At 38.4% G+C, this 20516-nt stretch overlaps 1 protein-coding gene across 7 annotated transcripts in view; it reads right to left on the bottom strand.

Moving 5' to 3' along the window:
• Window positions 1-2144: 2144 nt before the first annotated feature.
• The window catches only part of DNAH12 (dynein axonemal heavy chain 12), a 174806-nt gene continuing 156434 nt past the window's right edge, over window positions 2145-20516 (bottom strand). For 5 of the 7 annotated variants that reach the window (XM_074198897.1, XM_074198898.1, XM_074198901.1 and 2 more), the window contains 4 exons: window positions 17848-17985; window positions 17028-17119; window positions 16157-16224; window positions 2146-5051 (listed from right to left, as the gene is read on the bottom strand). In XM_074198897.1, coding sequence (XP_074054998.1) covers window positions 4861-5051; window positions 16157-16224; window positions 17028-17119; window positions 17848-17985 — 489 coding nt within the window. In that variant the 3' untranslated portion in view covers window positions 2146-4860. Of the gene's footprint in view, window positions 5052-16156; window positions 16225-17027; window positions 17120-17847; window positions 17986-20516 lie in introns of all 7 variants that reach the window. The other 2 variants (XM_074198903.1, XM_074198900.1) reach the window with 1 other exon arrangement.

The following is a 20516-nucleotide window of genomic DNA, read 5'->3' as shown; positions in this document are numbered from 1 at the left end:
AGCACCTGTAGCAGTTCTCAGATGGGCCTCTTCCTTGTATGGTGGACTATTTACTTAATGACAGTTCAGACAATCATTACCTAAAAGCAAAATGCACAACTCAAATCCCAAGAAATTTCACCTCAAATAGCAAAATTTCACTAATTACAGATTAAGGCTCCATTATCATTGCAAGCCGTAGCAATAACAGTTAACAGTAAGCCTTACCTTATTTATTCTTCCCAGTTTAAATCCATCCTGGCCCAGGAACCAATCCTCTAGAATTTAGGAATCACCCACACTCTGGAGTTTCACATAGCAAGTGAACACAAAAACTCAAGAGAAACTTTGGCAACTTTTAAGTCTCTGGACTAACCGCTATCTCTACTGGCCATTAACCCATAAGACAAAAATAAAATCTTTAAAACTAAAGGCTGTTGATACTAAGCTGGCTCAAGTTTATAAGTGTATGGTTATAAGTTTATGATTTTCATAAATGATTTTTATGGCATTGTTGATACCTCCCAACAATCAGTATTTATTTGGTTCATTGTGATTTGATGAGTGATTGTATTGGTTAATGAAGCAGAATAGTTTTAAGTTTCAATCACACATGTTAATACTGTTCTAAGAATCTACAGTATGATAATGATGATATTAATGCTATATTTATATCAGCTAGATTCATATTGTTGGTTAGAAATGCAAAAATGAATGTAATTGCTGCATTACTCTCCCACCCACTCGGTGATATTCATTTGTGTCCTCACACCTAGGAATCACAGATGATGAAGCCCTGATAACCACCAACTCCAACTCACTTCCTTGGAACCTAAGATACTGTTTGTCAAATACTAGGACCTTATGGATTGTGGAAGGCCGAGATGATGCTGAAAGGCTCTTCCAGCCTTTGCAAAGTCCCCGCTGGGTTGGCCTAGAGTAGATATCCTGAGGAAGCTCTCATTTCCATTAATGAACTGTTAAGACTTCCCTACTTCTGGAACTGACTAATGACTGAATTGTGACACTTACCATTTTTATTCTCCCCAAAGTATAGAAGTGGCCGGAGTCCCTGAAGCATGGACCCAATTAATCGCACCCCCCAGACTTGACTAATCATGCTTGGACTGGGATTTTCTGACCCACGTGATGCAAGCAGTCTACCACATTCAACTTACTCTTTACACAAACTTTTCAGTTGTCCACTTTGGCTGGAAGAGGTTCATTACTTCAGAACTTCCCAACACGATAAGATCTTGTGACCCTGGCAAAGCTAAAGATCCCAAGGAGCCTCACAGACAAGGCTGATTTCCAATCTGGGTTACATTCTTTCCAACAGTTAGCTATTCATTGTGAAACAAAATATATCCAATTAAATACTTCATAGTTTTCAAATTTTATGCCCACATTCTGTAACAGTTTGATTCATAATCTAACAGCATCTGGATTGAAAAGAGAAGTTAATTTTCTAATGATAACAAACCTGTCACCCTCTGGGTACCATTTTCCAAGTTAATAGCATTTCTAGTACAAAGGTTTCACAAAATTCACAATACAAGAAAAATTACAAGTCTAACAATAACATAAGCAACTTTGTATATTCTAAAAAGGTTTTTTTGCCGAATAATATTAATTCAGTAGAATGCACTTCCAAATCATCTTATATAGAAAATCACCTCATCTACCTATGTTTGGCATTCTACATTAATAATCCTAAACCAGTATAAAGTACGTTCAATCCAAATAATACTAGCTAACCTAGCACTAGCCATGTGCCAAACACTGTGTCAAGCATTTTACAATTTTTGTGTCATTTAATCTATATAACAATCCTGGGAGAAAGGTGTTATCTTATTTTATAATTGAGAAAACTGAGGCAAGCAGAAGTAACTTGTTCAGAGTTGCACAAAATAGTAAGTTTCTGAGAATGGATTTCTTGATCCATCTAGTTTTCAAGTAAACTGCCTTAATGACAAATAATAAACAAACGTATGTTGCATTAAGTTCTCATTGGCCGGGGGCGGCTAGGTGGCACAGTGGATAAAGCACTGGTCTTGGAGTCAGGAGTACCTGGGTTCAAATCAAGATTCAGACACTTAATAAGGCCGTGTGGCCTTGGGCAAGCCACTTAACCCCATTTGCCTTGCAAAATCCTAAAAAAAAAATAAGTTCTCATTGGCCACAATTAACTTTAATTACATAACTTAGTTTCAGGACAAATTTCAATCAAATCAGATCTCTAATTATAATCACAAATGGTAACAAAAAAAATCTCAATTTTCTTTTTGTTTTTTTAGGTTTTTTTGCAAGGCAAATGGTAGGTTAAGTGGCTTCCCCAAGGCCACACAGCTAGGTAATTATTAAGTGTCTGAGGCCGGATTTGAACTAAGGTTCTTCTGACTCCAGGGCTGGTGATTTAATCCACTGTGCCACCTAGTTGCCCCTGAAAATCTCAATTTTCCCAAGAACCACTAGCTGCCAGCATCTCAAATTTATAGACCCATTGCTTTCTATTAGTTCACTTTCAAAGATTCATCTCCCTCTATCAGAGTCCATGAGGTTCGTTGAAATACTTCCATCCTTGAAATTTATTTCTATGGTTTCCATTTGCAAATGTTAAAATTTGTTTGAATACCCTCTGTCTGAAATTGCTAAGTTACTTCTTCAAAAAGTTTCTCATATCTGTCTTATATCAGAGATTAAAGTCTTAAACCTTTCCCAAAAGCCAAACCCTTCATTCATATAGTCAGTGCAAAAGGTCTCCAACTTTCTTTAAGTTTCTATTGGCTTAAACCTTCTTTCTATCCCAATTATCTGCCCCACTTTTTTTTTTTTTGGCTTTTGTGAGGCAATGGGGTTAAGTGACTTTGTCTGAGGACTCAGGTCCATCTGACTCATGGGCCGGTACTCCGTTATGCCACCAAGCTGTCCCCTGCCCCACCCTTAACTTTGATCAGTCTACCAACTTCAAAATTACCCTTTTTATACTGATTCCACCTCATTTTATTTTAGCTAATTTTCTTAAAGAGGGTCATCTTATTTCCCAATCATAGGATCTACCCCCCCCACTGAATCTCTCCTGTACAGAACTCCTTATATAATACCAATTAATTATTAAACTTTTACTTCTTACTGATAGTCTATTTCAATTTAGGTGATTTATCCACTAAATTACCTAAACAATCTCATTCTGATGAATCATTTCAAACCAACTTCAGTTCTGTTGATTCTCTATTTGGTAAAAATCTCACAACATCTCCCCACAAAAAAGCAAATTATCACTCTCAGTAAGAGGAGAGATAGAAACATATGCTGTTTGCCTTAAAATCTTAATCCTAATCCTAACTGCAAATCTCCAAAAATCCACTAATATTTTTAACCGTTATAAAAACTTTTCAACCATCTTTTGGAAATTTACAGTAAAGCTAATGCATTTCAGTGGTAAATTTAGTGTCTAGTTTATAATGCCATAAATATATATAAACCAAGAGAAATATTCCATTTCTGCTTCTCTGAAATCTTCAATCTGACCAGGGTGGCAAAAGACGAGAAAAAGATTCATTTCAAATCTATGATCCTATCATTGTTTACAACAAAGTACTGTATGTGAAGTAAATTGAACTTTTAGATGCAGAGAAAGCCTGTGTCAGAAAGATGAGGGCTACATTTCTTTAAAGTTAATGAGAGTAGGAACAGAAGGGCATAGGAGACTCCTTGATGAGGAAACGTCCTTTTCTTAATCATCTTCTAGTCTTCAGACACTGACTTGTACAGGGTCACACAGACTGTATCTTGTGCCCCTTGGAAGTCAGCTATATCACAATATCCACACTGACTCTCATCAAATATAGGCTATGAATGCTTTGCTTTTTTACTAGGGAAAATAAGAAGAGTCATTGACTCTGATTGATCAGTTCATCCCAGAACTTTGATTTTAAGGGAGTATCCAGTCCAGTCATGCTCACTGCTTCCTCCCTCTCCAGGTCCCATTCTTGGTTCTCCCAATTTCTCTGCCATGCCCTCCTACCCCATGAATACCTTCTCAGTTCCCTCCCAATTCACTTTTCAGTTTTTTTAAAATAAGTTGTCTTCTTCCATTAGAATGTAAGCTCTTTGAAGACAGGAACTAGCTTTCTTTCTCATTCCTATTTATATTCCCAGAACTTAGCATGATGTCTGGCACATGGTTAGTACTTGAGGTCTGTTGACTTGACTTGAGCAGAATAAAACATGAGAAGCTCAACACATTCCAAATAAACATGAAGAACCAGGAGTGAAGAATGTTATCAAGGAAATGGAAAACAGAAAAAAAGATGGGCGAGATATATGGGGAGGAGAGCAACAGAGGACTAACAGCCCACGATAAGAAGGGAAAGTGAGGGAGTCTTCTGCATTTTGAGAGAACTTTGAATGAATAGGGGATAAGAGGTGTACCCATAGCAATCAGCCATTGCAGGAAAGACCCACGTGAGATCCCAGATCTGCTGTAAGATTGAATAATCAATTGAAAAGGCATCCCCAAGTCTAGAACAATGGTAAGGGAGGAATAATTCTTTGGGCATTTCATTCTCTTTCACCAGATTCCCCAGATTCTCTCATATACATTCACACACCATATACAAAGAAATCAGCTACGCAAAAGGATGAATATAATACTTTAAAAAAAACAATAACATTTCATCTCACAATCATAAAGGTGTGATAAGTTAGCAAGTTGATCTTGCTAATCATGAGTTAGTCCAGTTTTAACGCAGTGGTTTCTAGGAGGAAAAGTTCCTATAAATAGTTTTTTTAAGTGTCCACAAAGGGCACTGAGACATTGGTTCTTGGAAGCCGGCTGAGATTCTTCAGTAATCCTGAAGATGTGTTCTGTAGGATGATCTAGTCATCCAGCTGACAGAGCAAAGCTACCCCTCGTTTGATCCAGTGCTGAACAGGAAGGTCTGTTTCTAACATCATGGCAATGACAAAGTTGGTAGAGTGGCCAGTTGTGGACAGGGTTCCTTTCCGCTCACTTGTCTTGTAGAGAGGACACACGTAGGCATTGCTCTTTTGGATATTGGACTTCTCAACTAGAAAAATAAAAGAGGCCGGTAAATATTCAGCAGAAAACAATAGCCAGGGGACTATGTGTAAAAACTAGTTATTCTTTGATAATCAGAAGCGCTACCCTTCTAAAAAATGAACCTGCCTCGGCTCCAACAGCTGGGTAGTGTTTGATACCACTGACCTCCAGTCTACTCATTCACCTCTCTAAATATCTTTTTTTTTTTGGTTTTTGCAAGGCAGTGGGGTTAAATGGCTTGCCCAAGATCAACACAGCTAGGTAATTAAGTGTCTGAGGCCACATTTGAACTCAGGTCCTCCTGACTGTCACCAGGGCAGGTGCTCTATCCACTGTGCCACCTAGCTGCCCCTTCTCTCTAAATATCTTGATTGGACTTGGGACATCATTATTCTGGGTGAAAGGGAGAGAGGAAGGAAGGGCAAAACTTTGTCTCTTCTTTCCTCCATGAAAGCAGATCTTGCCACAGTCCTACAGCTTAGGAGTTTGAGGATGATACTTAGAGGTTAAATGATTTGTCCAGAGTCACTGTTAATTTGTGTCAGAAACATATGCCCACACGTCAAAATTAATCAATCAATAAACAACAATCATTATTAAATTCTATATGTGACCTTGGGCAAGTCATTTAACCCTGACTGACTCACATCCAGGGCTATCTCCAGTCATCCTAACATATATATATATATATATATATATATATATATATATATATATATATATATGCATATATAGAGAGACAATAGAGAATAAATATAGAAACCAAATAACAAAATACAAAGGAGTTTGAAAGCAAGCCTATGTGGCTATCAAGAATGGCTTCATGAAGAATATGGTGCTGGAGCTGAGTCATGAAGGATGAAAGGGACCTAGTGAGGGAGAGATGAGGAGAAAGTATATTCCAGGGATGAAGGGTGGACAGTGCAGGGGTATATAGATAGGTGGAGTGCTGTGTGTGAGGAGGAGAAAAAAGTAGTTTGACTGAATTGTAGAAATCAATAAAGAGAAACAATGACCAATGAGACTGAATCTAGGTTGAGAACATGGGTTGCTTGGTTAGTTGTTGACATTCATGCTATGTCAAAGTAGTGTGTCCTGTGATGAGCTGAATATGAACTCAGAAGGCTCTACTACAGGTCAGGCACAAACAGTCCATATGAATATATGGAAAACAGATTTGCCCATCTTGCATTTTTTGAGCCACTGCAATTGTTCTTTGTTCATAGAGAACAATACCTTCTTTGATATAGGCATGCCATTCTGGGCAGTTCTTTCCAGCATCTCCCATGTCTTATAAGTGATTCACAAGGGAGTATCCTCGTATCAATTCTTCTGCACTTCATGTGTTTCCCTTGTGTGAATTGTCTGTAAAATAGTCTTTTTGGCAAGTATACATTTGATGATCCAACAATGTGGCCAGCCTATCAGAGCTTCGCTCTCTACAGTACAGTTTGAATGCTTGATAGTTGAGTTCCAGAAAGGACCTCAGTGTCTGGTATCTTATCAGAAATTTCCCAAGACAATCCAAATCGAAACCATTCATTTCCTGGCATGGCGATGGTTTCACAGGCACCTAACCATGAGGTCAGCACATGGCTCTTCTCTCCCACAGAGCCTCCCAAATACTGAGCTAGCTCTGACAGTTGCATGTGTCAACCTCATTATCAATGTAGATATTCCTGGAAAGTATGTTGTTAAGCTAACTAAATTTATCCAAATGATTCAAAGCTTCCTCATTTGCTGTAACAAATGGCTCCACATATGGATGGTGTGAGTGCTGACTGATGTCTTTCTTGGTGTTGATTGTTAGGTGAAAATTGATACAATTAGCAGAGAATCCATCCATACTTTGTGGCTTCTCAATTTCAGAGGCTACATTGAGTACACTATCTTAGCTTGTAGCCTTTTCAAGTTGAATTTATCATTAGTGCACTACCTCATATTGATGCTGTGTTTGTCTTCATTGACAGCTTGACTGAAAACATTATCCATGGGAGCAAGCATTTAGCCTTATTTCATTCCATCGGTGACTGATAGAGCACAAGAGCATCATTCATTGCCCCTTACCCATAGATGGGTAGCAATTGGCCATGGCAGGAAAGACCCACATGAGATCCCAGATCCACTACAGGATTGAATAATCAATTGAAAAGGCATCCCCAAGTCTAGAACAATGGTAAGGGAGGAATAATTCTTTGGGCATTTCATTCTCTTTCATCAGATTCCCCAGATTCTCTCATATACATTCACACACTATATATAAAGAAATCAGCTACACAAAAGGACGAATATAATACTTTAAAAAATAACTATAAAATTTCTGGGCAAGCACATCAACATGAAATTTATGTACATACTGTTGAACTTCTCTGGGCAACCAAATTTTGACATAAGCCCTCATGACTGATGGTTATCTACAAATGTATACAGTCTTCTTTTCTGCTCCTGGCATTTTTCCTAGGGTTGTCAGGTAGCATACACCATATTGACTGTTCTTCAATCCCCTTCTGAAGCCTCACTGATTCTCAGGGAGATGACCAGTCTATTGAGGACTTTGGCAAGAATCATGCCAGCAATGTCACAGGACAATCTATTCCCTTTATCTTTATAGAGATGGACAATGAGGGCATTCTTAAACTCCTAGGAGATAATCTCCTGATGCCATGAAACCCAGAAAATTTCAGTCAGCTTTTTTCTTTTTTCTTTTTGCAAGGCAAATGGGGTTAAGTGGCTTGCCCAAGGCCACGTAGCTAGGTAATTATTAAGTGTCTGAGACTGGATTTGAACCCAGGTACTCCTGACTCCAGGGCCGGTGCTTTATCCACTACGCCACCTAGCCGCCCCTCAGTCAGCTTTTGGATGAACGTTGAACTCAACGCATGTAGATCTCAGTTGGAATCCAGCACCAGATGCTTTGCCACCAGAAAATAGTCTAATGGCATTCAAAACCACTTCTTCAGTTGGAGCATCAGATAGAAAGGAATTGACTTCAACCTAAGATAAACAGTCAGTGGCTTCTGCATTGATTGATGAGTGTCTAATGAGAGCAATATGGAAGTGTTGAGCCCATCTCTCTAAAATCATGTCTCTAACACTAATCAATGTGGTTCTATCAGCATTGAGTAGGTGAGATGCACCATATGTCTGGTCTATAAATAGCCTTCAGGACATCATAAAAGCACTTCAGATTGTTACTGTCCACATAAAACTGAATTTCATCTCTGCATCACTTACACTTTTCTTTCATGGAATTCTGAGAAGTGGATAAACAGGGAGAGCTAGGTGGCACAGCAACCAGCCCTGGTATCAGGACGACTTGAGTTCAAAACCAGCCTTAGACATGTATTACTTCCTTAGTTGTGTGACCTTGAGAAAGTTACTTAACCCCACTTCTTTTGCAAAAACCCAAAAAGAAGTGGATAAAGTATCCTATAATTAAAAAAAAACCCTGTGGAGTTCTGTATTTCCCCCCTCATTTTCATCAAACCAGTCTTAATGTTTGTAAGTATTCTGACCCAGATCAGCAAGTGCAATACTATATTCTGAAAGCTGCCCACTTTTTTTCCTACTCCACTGCTCTCAACTGTCTCTTGGCTCAACTTTCCCTCCAAGTTAGCAATAAACTGTTACTGCTCAGCGAAGCACTCTCTTGACATTAATTCTTCTGGTAGTCACTTTGCCTTGGGGCTGTCACTTCAGATAAATGTGAATATTTAGCTTGGAGAGGATGAGTCTGTGATCAGTTCAGCACTCTGTACCTTATATTGCCTTGGTCACTCTTCATTCACATTCTGTCTCTCTCTTCTCCTTATGACAGTCTATTGGATGCCAATGTGCATCTACAAAGTTTTGCTGTATTAGGTAATTGGGAAACAATATTATTGATAAGAAGGTCATGTGATGCCCACATCTTTAGGAATTAAATGATCATTGCTAGTTGTCTGGTTGTCGTGAATCTTCTCTAGCATTAAAGTCACTCAGAATTATAAGCTTGTCCTCTTTTGGTACATTAATGATAACAGTCTGAAGGCTTCAAAAAATTTTTCTTTGACTTCATCAGGGTTCATCATGGTAGGAGCATAGGCACTAATGGTGTTTTGGCATTTTCCTGCAAGTGGCAATTTCACTTTCATGAGTCTGTTGTTCATTCCTTTTAGCAGGCATTAAAGATTGTTTACTAGATTAGGTTTTTGTTTTGTTTTGTTTTGTTTTGTTTTAGGTTTTTGCAAGGCAAACAGGGTTAAGTGGCTTGCCCAAGGCCACATGGCTAGGTAACTATTAAGTGTCTGAGACTGGATTTGAACCCAGGTACTCCTGACTCCAGGGCTGGTGCTTTATCCACTATGCCACCTAGCCTCCCCTAGATTAGTTTTGGTTGCAAAACCTACCCCGCTTAACTGTGCACACCCCAGAAAAACCTATACCCAGTTCTGATTTCAGTAAGTTGACTTTCTTTGCATTGTACTCATGGCTGATATCTGTATATATCTGCTGAGTTTTCTCACAACAAGAGCTGCTTATCTTTCAGTGGGTCTGTCCACAAGTGTATGCATAGTCCATGTACCAATGATGATTAGAATAATCTTCATCAATGTTCTTGTACTTTTTTTTGTGCTTTGCCTGCAGGCTGGGCTCCCTGCTGAGATAAGCAAGCCAGGATAGTATGAAGCAGGCAATTTTTAGGGCACCCTTTCGAGCCCCTTTGTCATACCAGGAGGTGATCAGTAATGTCCTTTAAAAAGACTGCTCTGGACACTATTACACTGTTGGTGGAGCTGTGAACTCATCCAACCTTTCTGGAGAGCAATTTGGAACTATGCCCAAAGGGCAACAAAAATGAGCATACCTTTTGATCCAGCAATACCACTACTGGGTCTATACCCTGAAGAGATGATGAAAAAGGGTAAAAAACATCACTTATACAAAAATATTCTAGCAGCCCTGTTTGTGGTGGCAAAGAAGTGGAAATCAAGTAAATGTCCTTCAATTGGGAAATGGCTTAGCAAACTGTGGTATATGTGTCATGGAACACTATTGTTCTATTAGAAACAAGGAGGGATCGGAATTCAGGGAAGCTTGGAGGGATTTGCATGAACTGATGCTGCGTGAGATGAGGAGAACCAGAAAAACACTGTACACCCTAACAGCAACATGGGGTGATGATCAACCCTGATGGACTTGCTTGTTCCATCAGTGCAACAACCAGGGACAATTTCGGGCTGTTTGCAATGGAGAAAGCCATCTGTATCCAGGTAAAGAGCCATAGAGTTTGAACAAATTTCAAGGACTACTCCCTTTAATTTAGGAAAAAAACAGATGTCTTACTGTCTGATCTTGTTATCTCTTATACTTTTTGTTTCTTCCTTAAGGATGTAATTTCTCTCTTATCACACTCAATTTGGATCAATGTACAACATGGAAACAAAATAAATACTGATAGATTGCTTTCTGTGGGGGGGAGGGAAGTAAGATTGGGAGAAAAATTGTAAAACTCAAAACTCAAATAAAATCTTTAAAAATAAAAAAACAAAACATAAAAAGGCTGCCCTGGAACAGCTAGGTGGTGCAATGGTTAGAGCCCTGGACCTGGAGTCAAGAGCACCTAAGTTCAGATTCAGCCTCAGACATTTAATAATTACCTAGCTGTGTGACCTTAGGCAAATAACTTAACCCCATTGCCTTGCAAAAAAAAAAAAGACTTAACAGACATTATACATGTTAATAGCAACATTGTATGATGATCAACTATGATGGACTTAATTCCTCTCAGCAGTTCAGTGATCAAGATTAATTCTAAAAGACTTGTGATGGAAAATGCCATCCACATCCAGAGAAAAAACTATGGAATCTAATTGCAGACTAAAGCAGACTATTTTTTCTTTTTAAAACTTGTTTTATTTTTCTTCCCTTTAGTTCTGATTCTTTCACCACATGACTGATATAGAAATATGTTAAACATGATTGTATATGCATAATCTATATCAGATTACTCACTGTCATGGGGAAGGAAGTGAGAAGTGAGGGAGGGAGAAAAATATGAAACTCAAAAGATTACAAAAAGATGAATGTTGAAAACTATCTTTGAATGGTTTGGAAAATTTGGAAAAAATAAAATATTAAAAAAGGCTGTTTCAGATACCCAGGAGCTATCATCCCATCTGTTGCTTCAAGTTCAGTGAGAAGATGACCTTATGGCCCAGGCCACCCATGTACAGAGGTGTGACTCTAGCTCCCAGTGTATTTGCATCTGCTGCTTTATCATTTGCCCACTGCCACAGAACTTTGAGGTAGATAAAAATGGCAAAATGGCATGGGTAATGTCTGTTGACCTACACATAAATTGGATTTCAGTGAGACAGAGCTACAGGAAGTCATCAGTACCAGGTCTCTCTTCCAGAAATCACTTAAGTCCAATGGCAAGACAGAAGAATTGGCTGACAATGGTCCAGGATACAGTAGATGACCTTGGCATCTTCAATATCTAACAAAGATCCAAACATTCCACACTATTTGCTTTTGACACCTTCATGACTGTTGGAAAAAACTATTCACAGTCACCTATTCAGCCAAAAATTTTTCACATGCTTGGGGTACATATCCCCTTAACAACTCACCAAAAGGTTACATCACATGCAATGTGGTTTAGCTCTTCTGCCAAAATGGTTTACCAGGGTGTGGGCACTGTGCATTCTGCAGCTCCTTGGGAGCCATAGATGAGAGTTGGGTGGATCAGGTAGACACCAAAGGTGAAAAGCAGTCATCACAACAAAGGTGCCACACCTCCTTGCACATTCATATAACCCAGTTTTAAATGTGTTTAAAAACCAAACAGAAGCCTTTATGTCTTGTCCTAGAGACAATAAGGAAACCACTGGAATTGAGAAGGGGAACCACATTGCCAGCTCTGTTTTTATGGAGAATCATTTTGGTAATAATGCATAGGATGGGCTGGAGATTTGAGGCAGAAAGATAAATTGGAAAGTTATTGCAATATTCTAGGCAAGTGGTTATGCAGGCCTGAATTAGGGTGGGAGCTGTATGAGAAGAGAGAAGTGATCACATCTGAGAGAAGCTGTGGAAACAGGAAGGTTTGGCAACTGATTGATATGTGGGGTGGAGTGTGGGTGAGTGTAAAGCCCAGGAAAATGCCAACAGTACAAACTTGGAAGGATGATTGTATCTTTGAGAGGAGAAAGGAAATCTGGAAGAGTAGATAGTTTAAAGGGTAAAGATAACAAATTCAGTTTTAGACATGTTGAGTTTGAAAAGTCTCTGTTACATGCAACCTGAAATGTCTAATAAGCAATTGGTGATGCAGAACTGAAATTCAAAGGAGAAACTAGGGCTGAATATAGAAATCTATGAGTTCATCTCCATAGAAACCATGTTTACACCTACTATTTTTAGCTACTTTACCTATTTTGTCATTTTTCAGTCATTATCGAACTCTTCATGACAACATTGGGGTTTTCTTGGCAACAATACTGGAGTGGTTTGCCATTTCCTTCTCCAACTCACTTTACAGATGAGGAAACTAAGGCAAACAAGGTAAAGTGACTTAACCAAGATCACAAAGCTATTAAGTATCTGAGGTTGGATTTGGACTTAGGAAGGTAAGTCTTCCTGTCTCCAGACCCAGTGTTCTACCTACTGTGTCACCTAATGGCCCCTATGGTTCCCAAAAGAGAAAACAGGAAAAAAAAACAGTGCCTAGGATAGTACTCTAGGGAGTACAATTCTCCAGGTGAGGAGAGGTAGAATGAAAACAACAGAGAGGTAAATGAAAAACCAGGAGGGAACAGTTTCACAAACACCCAGAGAGAATCAAGTATCTGGAAGAAGGAGGGAGTAACCCATGGTGCCAAATCTTAGGGATGAAGTTTGTTTTGTTTTGTTTTTTAAATGATTGGTAATAAGATAAGGAGAAAGGAATTCAAGGGCAGAGGACAATGCACAGTTAAAATAGCTCACTTTAGCAAACTAAAAGTGTTAAGGTGACAGCTAGAGAAAGTCTCAGCAGCAGAAGCATTGTAGAGCTTGATGAGGACAAGAACAGGTTCAGGAGTGGCAAGACATAAGGTGAAATGGAATGTTAGTAGATTATAGAGAGGAGAATATCAGACTTTCTAATAAGGGAAATGGAACTTGTGGAAAATGGTGAAGTCCATTGTGTCACCATCCTCTGTGCTCCTGAGGTGGAGTGAAGAAATAAGTCAAAGACTGAGGATTTGGAAGTTCAGTAATTGGAGGTTAGATCCATATGCATCCTGAAGTCCCCTGGTAATATACTAGTTCTTCTATATAACATAGCAATATTCCATTGCATTCATTTATTGAATAATTTATTCAACTATTCCCCAATGGGTTGGTCACCTATTCTTTCTTTTAAAAAAATAATAAAAATACATTTTTAAAAGTAAAAATAGTATGACTTGATCTGCATTCAGTTTTTATAGTCCTTTCTCTGGATGTGGATGGCATTTTCCATCACAAATCCTTTAGAATTATCCTTCATCACTGAACTGCTGAGGGAACTAAGTGCATTATAGTTGATCATCACATAATGTTGCTGCTAATGTAACAATGGTCTCCTGGTTCTGCTCACTTCACTCAGCATCAGTTTATGTAAATCTTTCCAGGTTTTTCTGAAATTTGCCTGCTCATGATTTTTTTTTATTTAATTCACTTTCACATAGCTATAATTGCCTGCCAATAATAAACCAGAAGATAAAATTCTGGGGCCCAATTGCTAAAGCTCACATCCTTTGTTTCTATTTTTTTTTTTTTTGCAATAGAGTTAAGTGATTTGCCCAAGGTCACCCAGCTAAGTAAGTAGCAAGTGTCTGAGTTCAAATTTGAACTCAGGTCCTCCTGACTCCAGGGTTGGTGCTCTATCTGCTGCACCACCTAAGTGCCCCTACCCCTTGTTTCTTAAAAGGAAAAAAATGCAGAATGTCATAACAGTTCAGGTCCAAAATTGAATTCATTATCTTTTCCTTCTAAACTCTTCTTTTCAAACTTACCTATTAAAGCATCACCATTCTCACATAGTCTCTTAGAATCAAAATTAGCCCTCTTTCTCATCTCCTCTCTGTCTCTCACACCCTCTAAATCCAATCTGTTGCCAATGTCTATAGTAATTGCACCTCTGCCACATCTCTGGTCCAGATCACCACTTCAGCATTTCTCCAATTTGCCACCTTCTTTCTTCCAAAACTGCCCCGTTACCTCAAAGTTAAATTATTGCAATAGCCACTGGCAGCTCTGCCTACCTCAATTCTCTCCCCACACCAGTCCCCCTTCCATTTGATTACTAGCATGATTTTCCTAAAGCATACCGTTTAATTTTATCACTTTCCTTCCCAATAAACTCCAGCATCACTCAGATCAAATACAAAATCCTCTGTTTGGCATTCAAAGCCCTTTATGACCTAGTCCCCTTCCCAATTTTTCCAGTCTTCTTACACATGGGCACTAAAACCTGTTCACAGCACTTCACTTGGGGCTAACTGTCAAAAACCAGAAAATAGATCTATTGAAAAGCAAAGTAACTATGACTTTTGTTTACATCAAGACCCTCAAAATGATCCTCAGAGGAAGAATGAAGGCACAAATCATCAAATTATAGAAAGTTGAGCAAATCTTAACAAGCCCTAGAAGATATTTAATCCATCTGCCACCATTTTACAATCAGAAAGACAAGGTCAGGAGAGTTGTTTGACCAAATAAGTTCACCTAAATCATGAAGAGCAAATCAGAATATCGCAACCAGATCTTCTGTCTCCCATTTATATCACACACACACACACACACACACACACACACACACACACGTGGGAAAAAACTATTTAGACCCAAATTCCTCATAAATTAGAAGGAAAAAAGTCCAGATTAAAAATAGTGGCTTTAAGGGAGAACAGTTATTATAGAGACCTACATGTGACTATAGGGTCACATGAAAAAGAGACTACTAAGCAAACTGTTTTGAACAATAATTATTGACATTTATAAAATACTTAACATTATATCATTTGATCCTTACAGCAATCTTGTGAGTTATGATTTATCCTTTGATTTTTATTATTTTTCTATCTTCTTTTGTATCTATTGATTTTTATAGTAGAATTTAATTACTATATAGAATCACTTGCTTAAGTAGATTTTCATCTTTCAAACGCTGATTTGAGGATGGAAACAAAATCTGGGAGGGTAACTTAAATATTTATACAATAGAAAGTGGGTTGTCCAGGGTAATGCAGCTAGTAGGAGTCACAGATGGGATGTGAACCCGGGTCTTTGCTGGCTCATTATCTAGCACTTTACCTACTAGATCCTGCCCTTATGAGCAGAAAATTAATTAGAATAAAAAGGAATGATAACTTGGGGACCTAAATAAAGATGTCTTATTAGCCAGAAATAGAAAACAAGGCACTATGGGGAAATTCTTCCCAAACTGATTCTATATTTAAATTTGTGAATAAGCATGATTAGGAGGCCAGGAAAAAAATAATGGTGGGAAAAGGTCATTAGGAAGGAGAATATAACGATTTCAGGAACTAGAGGATGGGTTCTAACTCTCACTATCCCTCCTTTAGGCCACAAGGGTTGCATTTCAGGGTCCTGGTCATTCTTCTGGGTGGGCACAAATAATCTTTACTTGGTGGCTCTGAGATACCCACAGGTAACTGTCAAATACAGATCCTAGAGGTAAGCCCATAGCAAAGTCTTTATGATTACAACACACAGAAAACCATGGGGAAAGGAGAAAAAGGATTCCCCACCATCCCTGACTTTAGAACACATTCTTTAGGATGCAGAGGAGAAAGTAGAACAAAAGAATAATTTCAAACGATTTTCCTCCACAGGAAAAATTTGTGCTGAAGAACCTCAAAACTTTGTTCCCCTCCTCAAACCCATTCTTCTGAAAAAAAAGACAAACAAGTAAATATGTTCATATAGCCATCAACCAAGTTCTAATGTAAAGGAGCAGTCATTCTTCATAGCTAAAATAGTGAATGAGAAATTCTGGGGTAGGGGGAGGTTGATTGTTTGGAAGGCCAGTCACCATTTACCCTCCTCTATATTCTTAGAAACTTTGTTAGATATATTTACCTGGTTTTATCCATATGATGGGCATCAAATCAAAGAGAATTTTAGGATGCTGTTCAGCGAGTAGTCCCCTGTTGAAAGAAATAAAGAGAAAACCTATGAGAAAAAAATGGAGAATGCAACAAAAATTAGGATTTTTTATAAGGAAAAACAGAGAACTTAGAAGTATATTGGGTTTTGCTATGGATTTGTTTTTTGCTTTGTTCTGTTTTTTTAAAGAGAAAGGGATGGGGGAAAATCAATGTAACAACAAATGGTTATTGACTATAGCTAGAGGGAGGGAGGGAGGGAGGGAGGGAGAGGGAGAGAGGGAGAGAGGGAGAGTGAGAGAGAGAGAGAGAGAGAGAGAGAGAGAGAGAGAGAGAGAGAGAGAGAGAGAGAGAGAGAGAGAATTCCTACCAGGGAAGAAAATTTGTTCCTATTTAAGTACATCCATCATAAATCTATGCAATATACCATATATAAATGTACTTTCTACTTTCCTAGTTGCCTCCCCTTTCAGATAAACTTCCATCTAGTCTCTCTTATCTCATATGTACCTTGGTATTTACACACTGTCTCATCCATTAGATTGTAAGCATTTTTTTGCCTAACTTTGTATCTTGGATACTCGGCATAAGTAGGAACTTAATAAATATTTATTGACTTGGTCCAACCCATAACAGAAAGGAATCTCTAGACTCACAGGACCAACAAGAGGTCATTTCCAGCCTTCACAGGAATCCCTTTGGTAAGATAGGATCTCACTCTGAGTCTCCCTCAAGGACAGAGACCTCTTTCTGATATTACTCTCTTGCTGAGTTTAATGCTAAATATTAAATGAGTGGTTGGAATGATTTCACTATTTTATAATAAATCTAGAGTGGAAACTAACTTCTTTCTATGCCAACGTGCTCCATCTAGGAACAAGCCATGGATGTAAACACCATCATCAGGGGGTGCCTCAGCTGTGTCTTCAGGGATCACCTGAAAGGGCAAGAACAGTTAGTATGGTTGTCACACCTGTTACCTCTTTGTAAATCCAAAGATTTTCATGTCCAGGGTTTTAAAATCTTATGACAAAATGAAGCATGTGGTTTTCCTGTACTTTGGGTGCTTGTGCTCTGATCAATTATCCTTGATTTCAGTCTTTCCAAGATTTTTCTTCTATGGTTATCTTAGTGGTATTCCAACTTAAACTAGGCACATAATGAATGATGATAAGAGGAATGAAGTGAGGGAGGGATAGACGGACAAACGGACGGACGGACGGATGGATGGATGGATGAATGGATGATGGATGGATAGATGGTTAGTTGGATGGATGGATGGATCCTGGCCTCATTGAAGACTCACCATTGCACAAGAGATAATTCAATGATAAAGAGGTGATAGAGATGATAGGTAAGTCTTTATTTAAAGATCCAAACTAGGGGCAGCTAGGTGGCACAGTGGATAGAGCACCAGTCCTGGAGTCAGGAGTACCTGAGTTCAAATCCGGCCTCAGACACTTAATAATTACCTAGCTGTGTGGCCTTGGGCAAGTCACTTAACCCCATTGCCTTAAATAAAAAATAAAAATTTTAAAAAATAAAAGAAAGTTTGAGGGAGCACAAGGAAAAATCAAATGTTGAACGCTAGCTCCAAAGGCCACCCAAGACAAATTCCTAACGTCATAAATGTAATATACCAATGAGGTCAGAGAGTTACTATACCTTAAATTCATATCCCAGTAAGTCAATTGGAATCGTATATTTTCGAGCATAATTCTGCATGGCTCCAGTTAAAAAGGCCTGAGTGAAAAAGAAACCTGACAGCCAAAACACATTGGGTTTTCCATGTTCATACCAGACCTATGAAGAAAAAGGAACAAAATTACTTCCTTTTTACAATTTATATGAGCTTCCTCTGATACCATCTTCATTACTAATACACAGTTTTGTTGGGGGTTTTTTTTTTACCAAGACTGATGATTTCACTGATATTGGGAACACCCAGAGAGGCCCCTTCTACCAATGTAGATCTGCACCTTAATAGTCTTACCAAGTTCACCCCAAAGGCTAGATCTACTCCAGACCTGCCTGTGCTGCTAATACCTCACTGCCCACTCTTGTCTAATCATATTTCTTGTTTCTCTAACGGGATCTTTGGGGGGCACCATTCATTTAGGATGGCTTCCCAAGATAGGTGTCCAGGGTAGTTGAACTTGTAGTTGACTGAAAGGAAGTAGCATCAGGATTGTGCTTGGGGGGTGGGAGTGGGGAAAGATTGACAAACAGACATTTATAATTTACATCACAGAGAGCCTTAGTATAGAGGTCACCAATGGACAGACCTCCAGCAATTTTAAGGAAGTAAAGGAAGTTCCCCCAATACTGATGAACACCCTCAGTTAATACATTTCTAGGAAAACAAATGTCACTCTGTTTGGGAAGACATGGTTGAGTTGTAACCTTCATCCTGAAGGAAGTGACCATATCCTGCACTTAGTACACAGCAAGCATTTAATAAATGCCTATTGAATGACTGATGGTCATCAGTGAGATCTAACAAAACCTCAAAGAAGACTTAATTAGGAAAACAAATTAGCTGGAAAAAAGCATAATGCATAAAGCATAAAGCATAAAGACAGACATTAATAAATATTATGCTATTTATACCATGATCTCCTTCAATGGTGTAAATAAATGAGGACTAAGTATGGTAAAATGCATTTCAATCTGTCTCCACTCATTCTCAAGAGCCATGTTCTGACTCCCCCTAAAAAAGACCCCCCAGATTTTTAACAGTTTATGTAAGCACTGACGACATGTAATCATATCATATATTTATATGTGATGTTATTATAATTAAACATTATTATCTAATATAGAACTATACCATTACATATTGATATATTCTCTATAGTTGTGCAATATATAATTAATACAATTATTAATTATATTATAGAATTAATTATGTTAAAGAAAATATTTGTATATGCTGAGTCACTATTGATTATATATAATTGCTTGATGTTTCTTTCCTATATCTCTTCTTTCCAAATGGATAATTAACTACAGACAGTATAATTATAAGCTACTAACCAAAAACTGAGGAAGTGAAAGAGAGAAGGTTAAATCAAAGCGAAGGTTGTATCATTGACTAAATTGAAGAGAAAGTTTAAGACACCAAGAGCGCTAATAAGAAAAAAGTCAAGGTCCAAAAAAGTCAAGGACCAGGGAAAGAAAAGAAAATGGGTGAGGTAGGAAGTTGGAGAAGACGATAGCACAAAGGCCACCCCATTATACCCCAAAATAGCAAAAATAAAAACCCAAAGCAAAGGAAGACTTGCAGTATGTTGGGTCCCCTAAGAAGGTATTACAGGAAGACAAGAATCCACACCGGACAAGAAGTTAGGGAAGGATTCTGCCAGTAGCTGACAGATAGAATACCCATAGGATAACAGGGATCCACTGGAGTTTCTAAGTGTATCATGGAAATTCATGGGCTTAAAGATGATGACTTCCTCAATGAAATATGGAGGACAGAGACATCACATGGAAGGTCCTCCTTCAGGATTAACTCTGGGTTAAAGTTCTGGAACAAAAGAGGCAACATTTATCCAAGAGAGGGATGTAAAGATAAATAATACAGAAATACTGAGTCTCTGAATGTGCCATAGGAAAAATTTATCAAGGCAACCTTCATGTAACTGTTCTACAGTTACAGTGATATCCAAGGATCATTTAAAAAAAATTTATTCATTTAAGGCAATGGGGTTAAGTGACCTTGGGCAAGTTCACAGGCAATTATTAAGTGTCTAATGCCAGATATGAACTCAAGTCCTCCTGACTCCGGGGGAGGGGGTGTTCTATCTACTGTGCCACCAGCTGCCCCCAAGGATCATTTTAAAAGAAATGATGAAAGAGGAAGAACAAGTCTTTACCAAAGAGAATTTAATTTGTCTCCCATATTCACTGTTAACGTAGCACATACTGTATTGTATACAATCCACTCTATTAAGAGCTGGGATGAATCTCAAAGCTCTCGAGTTGGGCAGAATCTATGTCACATGATTGGAAGAACTAAGTACCAGAGAAAGGATGCCACAGACCATAGGGAATGTCCTCACAACAAACCGTTGCTTAGAGTCTTCAAGCAGATGAGACATCATACCCCCCAAGAGAATGATAAAAAAGAGTAAGAGGCAAATGAAGGAGAAAAGAGAATTAATAGGAGGGGGGAGTAGAAATTCAAGAATATTGAATGTTTGGTTGGATTTTTTTAGTCATAAAACTCCAAAAATTTCCAAAACTGTCCAAAAATGTGAACAAATGAAATTAAGTTGATCTGGAGCTCTAGAGAAACATCCTAGCCTTCAAATTTTGGGGTTAGGTATGGA

This window comes from Macrotis lagotis, chromosome 8 (genome assembly GCF_037893015.1).
Source record: "Macrotis lagotis isolate mMagLag1 chromosome 8, bilby.v1.9.chrom.fasta, whole genome shotgun sequence".
Lineage (NCBI taxonomy): Eukaryota > Metazoa > Chordata > Mammalia > Peramelemorphia > Peramelidae > Macrotis > Macrotis lagotis.
Note: the sequence above shows the minus strand (reverse complement) of the source record. Positions and strands in the feature narration are given on the sequence as shown.